At 44.1% G+C, this 13,568-nt stretch overlaps 1 protein-coding gene across 8 annotated transcripts in view; it reads left to right on the plus strand.

Annotated features, from left to right (window-relative positions):
• rims2a (regulating synaptic membrane exocytosis 2a) overlaps positions 1-13,568 on the plus strand; it is a gene marked incomplete at both ends in the record, with an annotated part of 122,544 nt that overhangs the window by 60,254 nt on the left and 48,722 nt on the right. For all 8 annotated transcript variants that reach the window (XM_083678352.1, XM_083678349.1, XM_083678351.1 and 5 more), the window contains 7 exons: positions 5,084-5,295; positions 6,954-7,073; positions 8,886-8,985; positions 9,716-9,839; positions 10,451-10,497; positions 10,768-10,880; positions 12,627-12,674. In XM_083678352.1, the coding sequence (XP_083534478.1) occupies positions 5,084-5,295; positions 6,954-7,073; positions 8,886-8,985; positions 9,716-9,839; positions 10,451-10,497; positions 10,768-10,880; positions 12,627-12,674 (764 nt within the window). The remainder of the gene's footprint in view (positions 1-5,083; positions 5,296-6,953; positions 7,074-8,885; positions 8,986-9,715; positions 9,840-10,450; positions 10,498-10,767; positions 10,881-12,626; positions 12,675-13,568) is intronic.

Here is a 13,568-nt window from a genome sequence, read left to right on the forward strand (position 1 = left end):
ATAGCAAGCGCTCTCTTTGATTAGCAATGGTGGTGGAACATTTTTATCCCTCACCAGTGTGACTTTGAAGAAGAAAAACGAAAGAGCCATAACCAGCTGAGCAGAACATCAATTCTAATTGCCAATGGAGACAGGAGAAAGCTGGAGAAAGAGGGCAGAAAGCACCTTTTGGCCATATGTGTCCAGTCAGCGCGTTGGTCTCTGTGCACTCAGTGCGCTGCTTGAGTGGCCTGGGAGGGAGGCTGAGGTGAAGGAATGGGTGTGTAACGGCGGGCTAAGCAGGCCTCATGTCATGCTCTCTAACCCTGGAGACCCTGGGGGGCCTTGGGGGGGGGGGGGGGGGGGGGGAGAGTGGTGGTGGTGGTGGTGGTGGGGGGGGGGGGGGGGGGGGGGATCATGCCAGCTGTAATGGGCTTGGCTCTTGCCCCCCCGAGGGCCCGAGACTGATTTAGTGCGACGTCCCTCTCCCTCTGTTTTCCTCTTTATTGATTCCCTGACATGCAGTCTCATAATAGTGCAGGCAGGACAGAAAAGAGAGGCTTAGGGAAGAAGAGGGGTGGACACGGTGTTGTGATAGCCCAGAGTACATCCTCATTATGGGCTTTCACCATCTGGGACTGGGGCCTGGCTCTGTGTCTGATGGGTAGTTGATCAGGGGTTTTGTGCAAGGTGAAAACATTTGAACAACAACTTACCCTTTCCTGCGAGACAAAGTACACTTTTAATATAAGCACACATTTCTTTCGTTTTGTATTTTTGGATAATGTGTTCATTTGTATCTTGTTTATTTTAGAACGTGTGGATGTTTCACGATGACAAATGAATCATTAGTCGTCGATTTCTGTGACCTGTTAAACCGTAATGTGTTCTGGAGGATCTGCTCTCGCTAGACACAAAATCATCCCCCTCCGCTTCTCCTTTTCTAACACGGATACTATGTTTAAACATACACAATGTTTCAACCCTCTCTCTTTCTCCTCTCGCCCCCCGAATTGTAGTAAAAACAGCGTCAATAATTAATGATCCAATTAATAGTTTACACTGGTTTTTATTGAGTTGTCAAAGTGATGGAGAGCCTGCTGGCGGTGAACTCTTGCCGCTGCCTGTGCGCAGCGTTCGCCCTGAATCAGCACTTTGTGGGCCACGGAGCCTGAGCGAAACGGGGGGCCGGGGCGCAGACTGCTGATGCTCACAATTTATGGCCGTGATGATTTTCCTGCTCCCTGAAAAACCACAGCACCTCACCAGGGATCAGGGCCCAATTGTGGTTGCCACTGTTGATAAACCAGGAGGCTACATGCTCTACGCTGGCGCTCGCCCCAATCCGATTGGACAGATAATGAGGGTGGGCCGCTGGGGTGGGTAGGATGGGTGAGTGGGGGGGGGGGGGGGGGGGTAGGGGGGAGGGGAGAGAGGCTGTAGATGAGCAGGAGAGTGACTGCTGATGTTCCATATGGAGTCTATCGTTCCCAGAGAGGAGGGACTCTTAGGACCCACTGCACCGCCTGGCTTCTCTGTGTGATTTACACGTTTGGGATTCTTCTCTCCCTGTGCAGAAATGCGCCACCGTAAGCTGTTTGGGCTATCATGAACACATTTGCAAAGTCATTTCTGCCGCTGAGAGTGGCTGCCATGCTAAAATGTGTTATTGTGTTTATGCCGACCAGCAGCTCGGTGGCAGAGAGGGTAATCACTGTTGTCAGCTGTTGGTTACAGAGGGTCAGGGAGGGCAAAGCCCATCTGGGGACATCCATAATGTTTTATCACTGGGCATAACTGTATACAGTAAGTGATTTTAGCACTCAGAAGGATGGGCGAAAGGGAGGGATGAAGGAAGTGTGTTTGTTTTGCAGACATTGACCTTGCAATCTAGTGCCAGCACAAGGAAGGGAATTAAGAACTTTTTTCAGTGTATTAAAAAATGTCTTTGCAAGCTTAAAGACTCAGTATGAAAATCTATTTATATTAAAATGTTGTATGGAAATTAACTAATGGTGAAATAGCTGATTTGCACACCAGTGTGTCCCTTATGGAGGGACTCGTGATTTTAATATCAAGTGTCAACTCCTTCTACCCGGAACATACTGCTCTGAAATTGCAGTGCTGAAAGCTTAAACGCTGTTATCTGCAACTGATTGGATCCCAGCCTTGAGGTTTATCCCCTAGCCTAGGGGGCACTGCTTTCTCAGCATCCTCATAATTGACCCCCAACCTTTTTGATTGCAACCCGTAGAGCAAAGAGACATGTTGTTATACAGACCTGTCCTGTATGCATCCATTAGAACCTCCATCTTTGCAGAGGTGAAGTGAAGTGAAGGAAATGATGTGTGCAGCTTGGGGGTTGCATAAATGAAGTCGTTTTAGATGGCCTTACCGGCGCCTGCAGCCATAAAGGCTCGCTGCGTACAGTCGGTTCACACACGCAATAGATATTCATGTACCGCCACATCGCCACAATGGAGACCATGCTGAATGGGCCGTCGTCACGAAATCCCACTTCTCTGTGAGCAAGGGACCATCACTCACACTTTATCGCTGTATGCATTTAATATGCATAACTTCATTAGGTCGATTTCTTAAATTGCTGTGTTATTGAATTGTAAAATGAGTGGCCTATAGAAGCTAATGATAGTAAAATGTTCATTGGTTATATGTTAAATGGGAGCGTTTAATGTCGGGTACTTCTTAGCTGGCCTAAATGACTGTACTTTCTCTGAGTGGCAGAACCACTACCCAGCAGATGCTTCTGGTGAGAGAGTGGTGCAGTATCTCAGTGAACTTCAAACAATGTTCCAGAATGAGATGTCCTCTCCCAGGACCACCTCCACCCCATCCTCTGTACCTCTCCTTCCTGGGAGAGTTCCCACCGTTCCTACCTTTTAAATTCAATATTTTTCACTTGTTTAATTAGCTTAATGTTTTTAAAGCCTCTGCATCAAATTGAAGTGCTTGCCGTCTCTGCAGACCCACCAGAGGAAACACTGATGACGATGGCTGTAAAAAGATGACACGGTTGTTGAGAACTTGTCCAAAAGTAATGTTGGATTGAAAGATCTACAGCACAGTATATGTCTGGCTTTTCCTCCCCTTTCTGTTTCTCCCTGTTTCTCCCATTGGCAGCACAGAGTGGATTTATGATCCCAAGTCCACCTGCCTCTTAGATTTCACAGCTGTGACTTTGCCATGTCAGTTCAATACGAGCTGTTGCTGTTGATCTCAGGGTCACGTCGTCTCTGGGCTTCACACATCCACCGTTTATCACTATGGAGGAGACGGGTGTGTGTGTGTGTGTGTGTGTGTGTGTGTGTGTGTGTGTGTGTGTGTGTGTGTGTGTGTGTGTGTGTATGTATGTGTGTGTGTGCTTTGGGGTGGCGGTTGGTGTTGTCAAGCGCTAGCCGTTCAAATGTTCAACTGTTTTACTCAATTTGTGTGAGCATTTAGAGGTAAAACGTCAAAGAGGTATTACTATTATTTCGAGGTATTACATCAAAGTAACATGGAGTAGTAGACTCAGCAGGAGAGGGTCTCCCGTGTACAAGCTATCAGCTGACTCTCCCTCGCGAGGAAAGGACTATAGTAGCAAAGCAGACCGTTGGAGTCTCACGGTGGAAGATGGAGGAGAGAGAGAGATGGGTGTTTACAGCGAAGGGGTCTTGGTTTCTCTGAGGGGCCTGGTCTCATTCCATCCCCCCTGACCCATAGCAGACATATCACACTACATTACTGGAGCGCACACATGAGAAAATGGACTCCCTCTCTCGCAACTCAAGTGCTGCCGGGCTGCCTGCAGGAAGACGACTGCTTCTCAGTCAACTTTCTGAGCCCAAGAAAAAAAAAGGAAAAAGATCCAACATGTAATGCCATTACAGCCATTTGCCCAGCCCTACATTTCTCAAGGCTGTATCCACTGATGCCACAACAGAAATCGCAATCGGGATAGCATCTTAAAAAGCTCTCTGTGGTGCACTTTAGATTGAGGTCAGTTAAGGTTGCTGTGGCACTGCAATTTTTGTCCCAGTTAAACATATTACAGCACAGCCCAGCTTCCTCTTGATGCAGGAGGATAAGATAGGAGGATTTTAACTTAGTTTGAACAATGTGAGCTCCTGTCTGCTGATTTAAAGTTACGACCAACCGAGAGCCAAGCTCTTTAGCTTGTTTCTGGAAAACAAAACCAAACAAAATGTCTTGGAAAAGAGGCTCACTGGCAACATGAGTTAATTATTCATGAAGATTGCGTCCTGCTCTTGGACCAGTTCTCCCCTGTACATCTAGTTGCTTGCACCTGAGAGAGGCATGGGGTAGGAAATGGGGCAGAGTGATATTCATTTGAACATGATTCTGCAGAGTAAACATAAATATAGATATAGATATAAATTGGATATACATGGGTTGAAAAAATACACTCTTGTCAAAACCTAAAATGGTACAATATGTGCTTGTACTTCCTGACAGTTTATGCTCATTTATTTTGTGCTTACAACCGTTGTGGCATCTACTGTGTGCTGTATGTTTCTGTTCTCTCCACAGGTACTGTACTGTGTATGCATAATGTAATATAATAAAGTGTGTGTGCGTGTGTGTGGGAGTGACAGTGTCTACTGTGTGTGTGTGTGTGTGTGTGTGTGTGTGTGTGTGTGTGTGTGTGTGTGTGTGTGTGCATGTGTGTGGGAGTGACTTTTGTCTACTGTGTGTGTGTGTGTGTGTGCGTGCATGCGTGTGTGCCTGTGTGTCTGTCTGTACACTATGTGTGTTTGTCTGTCTACTGTCAGTGTGTCAGTGTGTCAGCACAGTCTTGGCTCTGTGGTGTCCTCACCGGTCCCTCTCGCTGTCCTCTCTTGTGTGTTGTGGCGCACCGACAGGGGATATGGATGGCCACTGGTGGGACCATGCGTCTTGGCATAGCAGCGAGGCCTCCCCAATGTCTTTGGTGAGACATGCGGAGCCCTGCCCCCCTGCCCCCTTCCCTTCCTCCCCCCCCCCCCCCCCCTCTCAGAGTCCTTTGTCATTTCATGTTTCCTTTGTTTTATTTACACCTCTGCATGTTTTCTTTTTTCTTTCTGTTTTTATCCCACACCTGTAGGGGACAGTCAAAGGGGAAAAAGAAAAACTATTGAGCAGGCATTTTTGTCCGACTCGACACACACCTTATCTGAGAGGCAAAAGAAAATGGTGCGCTTTGGGGGCCACTCATTCGAAGAGGACTTGGAATGGTGTGAACCCCAGGTTAAAGACTCTGGCGTTGATACGTGCAGTAGCACAACCCTAAACGAGGAGCATAGCCATAGTGAGAAGGTACTGAGACTATGTAGCCTGCATTTTGTTTTTGTTTTTGATTTATTTACCTACTCATCCGGTCTTTGTTTGCTCTCTGTCACTAATTGTAAATAGGTGAGATGTTTATTTGGTTGATTTTATAATTTGAATTGATTTCTCTTGAACCTTCGGTTTTTATTTTCGGGTTTATATTTTTCGGCAGCACCTAGCCGGGTGTTGCCGAAAGAGGAGGTGGGGCACCCTCTTGCTTGCTCTGCTGTTTGCTCTCTGGCAAGAAAAAAAAAAGATTCATACAGTAAAATAATAAAAAAAAAGAGCATTTAAACACAACCCTCTGTTTGTCATGCCACACAACAAGAATGTGGGTCTTCTAGTTGCATGTTAGTCTTTCTCCGTATTTTTGTGTTATTGCAATGAAGTGGCCATGTTAGACCAACAGGGACACCTCACACACAGGCCCAAGTCCCTCACTGTGATGACTCCCTTCTCCCACACTACTCAAGTCATTATACTCCCCTAGCTCTCCACTCAGTTCTCAGTTCAATACCAAATCTCTAAATCAAGCACACGTAACAGGGAAGATTGGATTTGTTTTGCTCACAGACCAAGTTATGTTTTTCTTTTTTCCCTTCCACTGTCATGTTTGTGATTTCATCTCTTTTTTGGGGGGGAGGAGGGGGGGGGGGGGAGGGGATTATCGTGGCCTTACGATCGTGCTGTCCTTTTTGTTTTTTCTTCCATAACTCCTGCTTTGGTTTACCTTCTTTTTTTGCATTATTCGTTTTGTTTTTCTTCTCCATCTGCTTTTTTACTGTTCCACTTGAGAGCTGACGTACTGTGTGTGTGGCGGAGCAGCAGAGCAGCAGAGCAGCAGAGCAGCAGAGCGAGGCCTTAGCCTCTGCTGTCGCTGCAGCTCTGCTCTGCTCTGCTCTGGGCTGGAGTAGGAGGGCTGGGTCTGCCTGCTTTACTCTGCATGGGGTGCTGCATGCAGCTCACTCTCAGCCTTACTGTACATGCTGGCAAGATCACACAAACTCTGCAACTGGATGCAATGAATATTTGAATTCCACCTTTACCCAGAGCCCTGTAGACTGTACATAATGTATATAGGGCTCTGCCTCTACCAACACATCAACGGTCATCTTAACTAAAAAAGAAAAAAAATAATTTCAGAGGATATCTTTCTAGGACAAACCTTTGATGGACATAGCGATGTAATCCAATACTGCACTAATACCACTAGTATTATGATAACTATTCATAGCCACTGCCATAGTTGTTGGCAGCATTACCGATAGAATAGATGAAGTCCATCATCGAATGACAAAATATAACATTTTGCCTTACAGTCCGTATTTATGTGATCCGATCGAGGAAATTAGTATTAGGTTTTTGATGACATTTGCCTTATATTACCTAATTGGGACATCCAGTAATCCCAAAGGAAAGCCATATTACATAATCTGAAATAGACATAGTAGAGCGCTCCAATGATCAGGTTAGATAACCAAGCAGAGTTTGTGTGATCTTTCATTCAATTTAGTGAATTGATACCCCCCCACCCCCCACAAACACACTTTTCTTTAGTAGTCTCTTTTTTTTTTTTGGTTTAAGTGTCAAATAGCAAAGCGTATCTGTTGTAAAACACGAGGTGTGTTGTTGCTTTGACCTTGTAGCACCCGGTGACATGGCAGCCATCCAAAGATGGGGATCGCCTAATAGGGCGGATTTTGCTCAACAAGCGGATGAAGGATGGGAGTGTGCCTCGAGACTCAGGAGCGCTGCTGGGACTGAAGGTGAGTCCAGGAACCCCCGTCTGGACATCTGAGCCTGCTTCTCCGACCTGGTCTGACCTGTCAGACGCCCAGCTGAAGCTGTCCGACAGATGAAATAGAACACTGCATATTAGGAGATCAAAAGGGCTGTACTAAAGATGATTTTGAAGCTGTGAGAACCTTTGTTCAGAATTATGAGGGGTCACTGCATATGTGAGTCAGAAAAATAATAATCAACTGCTTTAATATGATTTAGTATTATGTGGTACCAACTCTCAAATGCACTTTCATTTTGAAGTGATATGTGGCTGTTGTGCCCTCTTGGCTTCTAATTATTAATTACATCATTGTGTTTTATTAATATTCATTACATTCCTAATTAGGTCCCTGATTAATATTAATGAGCTTCATCTGATATTGAATACTGTAATTTTCCAAACATGTACACATTGAACTATTTTAATTAACTACATTCATAGGCTCAACGGCCACAAACAAATCACTCTAGACCTTGTCAGTGGCAGCAAGACACCATCATTTAACAATACCATTATCATCCAGTATACAGTATGTGTTGGTTTACACACCTCTGCCCTCCCAGTTCCTACTGTGCACACCTCGCAACATTCCAACAAACTTGTTGAATAGATTATTCCAGATGCCACAAAGAGTATACAGTACTGTATGTTGGTATTGAAATGGTTTTTAGAAATGTTAAGTCACAGTGGTCCTCTCAGAGGAATCGTATATAATACATTGTAATTGTACGGCTGAGAGTATACTGTGACATAAAAATGTCATTAGTCCAGAGAATTGTGTTAGTCTTACCCTAGCTCGTCATATACAGTTTGATTTGGATTATTTTGCCACGTCACTTTTTCCCCATATGCACAGACCACACGTCCCATATTTACAGTACAATGATAAGATGGGTCGATTTTTTGATGAATCGTTGCTTTAGTTTTCCTTACCCTCCGTAATGCATTAATGTGAACGATCTGCGAGTGTCTCAGACTGGTAAAAGAGCTGAGCAGCCAAAGTACAGGGAGCACGGCGGGCCATCAGGAGGGAAAAGGAGAGTGGCAAGATGAGAAAATCATTACTGATTGAATGAACTTCCTGAATTGGCATGTTTGTGTCTGGTCAGTGCCTCTGTGTGCGTTTCTGTCCGCTCAGCAGCGGCCAACCAACCAGTTTCTGCCCGTCTCTCTCTCCCTCACTCTCTCTCTCTCTCACTCTCTCTCTCTCTCTCTCTCTCTCTCTCTCTCTCTCTCTCTCTCTCTCTCTCTCTCTCTCTCTCTCCCTCTCAGTCCCTCACGCTGGCCCAAGCTTGTTACATAAAGCCATTTCATTTAGCAGACTTCCCTAAGCTCCTTTGTATGTTGGCATTCAGCTGCCATTAAGAGGGATTTTATTTGTATGATTCCCATGGAGGGAGAGCGGTCCAGGGGTTTATAGTAGTACAGTGCTGGCCTCCAGGTCTGTAGTGTTTCAGGACCACTGAGAGCACCGGAGTAGGCCCCAGGAAAAGCACAGGCAGTCTGGACATTTTGAAAAGAGAATGAACATTTTCGTTGACCCTTAAACATGTAGTGGTTTTGTTTTGTTTAAGAACATTACCTCACAGGCAGATGTTACACTTACTGTATGATGTTATGTGGCTACTTGCAATTCCGTTTCAGTGCATTTACTGCACCATGTCGGCATTCAAACATGGATTTTCAAATATGGCAAATGCAAGTGCTTGCAGACACTTGCAGTACAATTCACCACATACTCCCTGCCAGTTCCACCATATTGACCATGCTGATTCTGCACATGCTTTCTCAACAGGTGGTCGGTGGCAAGATGACAGAATCTGGTAGACTTTGTGCTTACATCACTAAAGTGAGGAAAGGAAGTCTAGCGGACACTGTTGGACACCTCAGACCAGGTACTAGCATCATGTTATACCCACACTGGCCATTAATTTAACACTAATTAATACATCAATATCATCACCTCAGGCCCTTTCCTTGTTACAGAAGGTTCCTTGTTAAGGTTGTTGTTCTTGGTGCATAGTATTGTATCGTATAGTACAGTGAATACATTTCTCAGATGCACAGCTCTAACGCTATAATAAGCATCACCTCAGTGAGGCATTAAACATTTTAATTACTGGTAAAATGGTGGTGAGAATGACCTCTGATGGGTCAAACATTTTGAGACACCATTAAGCGTCCTCCAAGACAGGGGAGGTAGAAATCAGGTGGAGGTAGAAATCGGAGGACAGGCTCATTGTAATGCATGGAATGGAATGAGAAATGGTATCATAACTCGTATATTCCATGCATTACAATGAGCCCGTCCCCCGATTTCTACCTCCACCAGCCTCCCCTGCTTGCAGACCATTCTGTACATCTATCATACTGTAAGTATTGTAGTTGTAGCTGATGTTGGTGTTGTATTTTAAATTCCATGCATCAATTCACTTGTCAGATTTGTTACTCTAATATACATTATCATAAGATGTGCCTATTTCTAAATAGCTTTAACAGGTAGATTACAATGTAGTGCTATTTGTTTTAAGTGAACTGTGTCGTCTGTATGCTGTTTATATTCTGCCTGTTTGTATCCATGTGGAATCTCTGACTGTGTGATTGACCAAGTGTATTTTTCTGCAGGTGACCAGGTTCTGGAATGGAACGGGAGGCATTTACAAGGAGCCACATTCAAAGAAGTTTACAATATCATTCTAGAATCAAAGCCTGAACCCCAGGTAGAACTGGTGGTCTCGCGACCCATAGGGTAAGACCTGACAACAACCATGCTTCTGACCACAGTCACATCAAACCCCAAGTGTATTCTCATCAATGCTCTCTGGGGCAATGACTTTACAACAGTGTTTATAAACCTTACTGCTGTCCCAACGAGTCAGGAAGTGCAACACAAAAACTTGAGCAGCAGGAGTGGACATGAGAAATGGAAAAGAGGGTGGGGAGGTGTGTGTGTGTGTGGTGGGGTGGGAGGTGGCGGGGTGGCGGGGTAGTATTTGAATTGAATTTGTTTTGCAACCGCTGGCTTGTTTATTTAACGTCTGTGCCTCTCTCCTCCAGTGAGATGGCTGTGTCAGGCCCTCATAAGGCACTAGCAATGCGGCACAGTGAAATGAAAGACTGCTGCTGCCTTGCCCACACACTCTTCTCCACTAACAGCGGGATGCCAATTGTTTTTGAAAGTAGAGATACCCAGAGAAAGCTGAAAGCCCTTTGCTATGTCAATTTCCATATTTGACCTGCTTTGTATTGCTGAGGGAGCTACTGGGAGAATGAAGACTAATGTTGTGCTTAGGGCCATTAAAACACAGTGCATTCAGCATTAGCCAGAATTGATCCCCCTCCCCCTTTCTCTCCTTTCAGAGATATTCCTCGGATACCAGACAGCACACATGCACAACTGGAATCAAGTAAGTCTGGCTAGTCCTTTCCTTCCCCAACGATAACTCATTAGCCTGAGTTAGCCAATTAATCATCCAAATAATATCAAGCGAAGGAACTGTCAGGGAGGGGTGATTGTATCTCTGTCTCTCTCTCTCTCCCTCCCTCTCTCTCTCCCCCTCTCCCCCCTTCTTCCTCTCCCTCTCTCTATCATTGAAATATGTTAGCAAAACCACATACTGTAGGCTCACCTATAGAGTTCTAAAATCTGATGAAAAACCTTTGATGCACTGTCACAGGTTCGAGTTCTTTTGAATCTCAGAAGATGGAGCGCCCCTCCATCTCTGTCACGTCTCCCATGAGCCCCAGTATGCTGAGGGACGCCCCCCAGTACCTGTCAGGACAGCTCTCAGTGAGTACTTAACCCCCCCCCACCCATCGCCTGGGAGAGGCATCTTACAGTAGGACTTGCACACTGGGGATTCTGTGTAGATTTGTCTCTGTGTCTCTGCAGTGTTACAGCAAGCTAGATTAGCTCTGATTATCCCTAAAAAATTATAGAATAATTATAGAACATAATACAACAATAACATAGAACATACAGTATTTACATGTAGGGCCCTTTTTATATTGATAACCAGGTTTACCGGTTAAGCCAAACAACTTACTGATTTTCTGATGTTCGAACAGTAACGAATACAATACGATACACGTACTGTAGAATAATGTGTATTAATTTTAATAACCGGAATGCTAAATACAACAGTCACAAACATTTGAGAGAGGAGCAGTACTGATGAGACAATGAGACAAGACCTGGAATGCCTCCACTGGGCAGGAGAGTTCAGTTGGCCTCATCCCAATGGAGCAGAGGGAGATAGATCATGTTACCTTCCGTCTCCATGTAGTTCATTGTAAAATACACTCTCGGGACAAGTGAGTAAAGGGTTGGTATTTGTGATAAACATGGGTTGAATTGACTCTGAAATCCAGGAGGCCTGAAGAGAATAGACTCGATATTAGACTAGATATCTCCTTCTTGACGTATTGTGTTGTCTCAAAACACAGGATATCTGATATTCTTGAAAAGGAACAAAAAAACAGAACGCTATAATATGCAATGTAAAGCTAATATCTAAAATATGAATATCTATCAATTAAGTCCATATCTGAGGAAGACAGGATGATGTTTGATATTTCAGTCTGTCTCTTTAAACCCTGTGATATTAGTACTGTGAAAAAAAAAGCTGCACTCGTAGCGTTGATACTGTAGCAGGAAGGAAAGCTTTTGATGTGTTACTGTATTGTTCTAGTTGTTGTTGTCTTTGGTGAGGGGGAGATTTAATCTCTGCTGCTGATACTGTCTCCTATGTTGAAGCATCAGAGAGCGTGGGCCCTCAAGCACCCATAGGCATAGACCCAGGAGACCAACGCTGACAGTTCTGACGCAAATACACCCTCTCAGCCAATCAGAGCCCAGCCCTCATCTCTGCAATCTCAACCTGTGGCACACACTGCCATAGAAGTTCTCAATCCCATGAATGAGCTGACCTTGAAACATAAACAAGAGAATCCTACTGCAGTTTATACACCCTAGATCAAGAACCTGATGAATAATGATATGTGTTAGGGTTAGTATGTTTGTTAGTATGTATGTTTTTTTTTCTTTTTCAAACTGTGTTTGGGGAACAATTGGAATGACGTCATTGTGACGCAAAATAGATGAACAAAGGATGATAAAGTTGCAGACCAGAGAGCAAGCAAAGGAATTTATAATTATGAGTCATCAATAATTTTCTCCAAGACCCTGAGCAGGCTGTCTCTGAGGAATACAGTATAGAGGTACAGGAAACCAGAGTTAAAGCTTCCAGACAATACAGCACATTAGTGAATATGATATGCAGATTGATGCAAATGAAAGGTGAAAATCATACTGGGCTAGATTGAATCTCCTCCTCCTCCATGAAATGTCTTTGTGTTGCTGTGTGGTTAGAGTGTGTGTGTGTGTGTGTGTGTGTGTGTGTGTGTGTGTGTGTGTGTGTGTGTGTGTGTGTGTGTGTGTATGTGTGTGTGTGTGCGCGCGAGTCTGTGTGTTTTGTTGTTCCGTGGTTTTTGGTTTTATTGCATTTTTCTTTGTTGTTTAATTTTGCTTACCCAGAGCCAAAGCCTTAGTAGAAGAACAGCGCCTTTTGTCCCTAGGGTCCAGGTAATGGTCCCTGTCTGACAGACAGACTCTCTCTTTGGTCTTCGCTCCTTTCTGTTTGGCCTTTGTTTCCATATCGGAAAATGCATTACAGGGAAATGGCAGCTTCTCAACCAACTTTCCCTTTCAGTGCGGTGCATTCTGCCATTTCGTATATTATTATTATTATTATTATTATTATTATTCATACCATTATTACACAATCATGTCACAATGCCAGGAGCCTCAAACGTTTTGCATGACTAACCAATCTAAACCAAATATTTAAAAGAGACACTCTCTCATTGCCAGATTTTGTTTATCCAATAACGAAAACATTTTCAAACATGTCTGACATCATGGCTGACATGGACACCAGTCTAACAGTGCTTGATGTTGGCAATGAAAGAGGGTGTCTCCTTAAATGTTTCAGAATTACATTTTCTGGGACAAACGAACTAGAGTATTTTTCCATGTTACATGAAACTAGACCCTTTTAATAGACAATCTCAGGCCACAAATAAGATGTATTGTGTGTACAAGAGTCGTAAGTAATTGGTTATAATGATAACAGACTTTTCCAACTATTTATGTGACAGTTTTGATGGGTCATAAGTTTCATGTTGGAATGAAAAGATGCCCTAAGTTAACCGCCCCCTCTTTTATAGTATATTGCATTTTCCTGCCAAATATAGATAAGAGTTAGTGAATAAGCAAATTGTACCTCATAAATTATACAGAACTCACATGAACCAAACTTGCGAAACACTTGCAAGGTGACTTATCTTTCTGTTGGAACTTGTAAGGCATTCTTAGAACACGTTTTATTTTCTCTGAGCCCACATTTCTGGAGTGTGGAACCTAATTTCAAACTTGGATCATTGTGGATACAGGAATGTTCATGTGGTTGGGGTAGAT

This window comes from Argentina silus (genome assembly GCF_951799395.1).
Source record: "Argentina silus genome assembly, chromosome: 10".
Taxonomy (NCBI): Eukaryota; Metazoa; Chordata; class Actinopteri; order Argentiniformes; family Argentinidae; genus Argentina; species Argentina silus.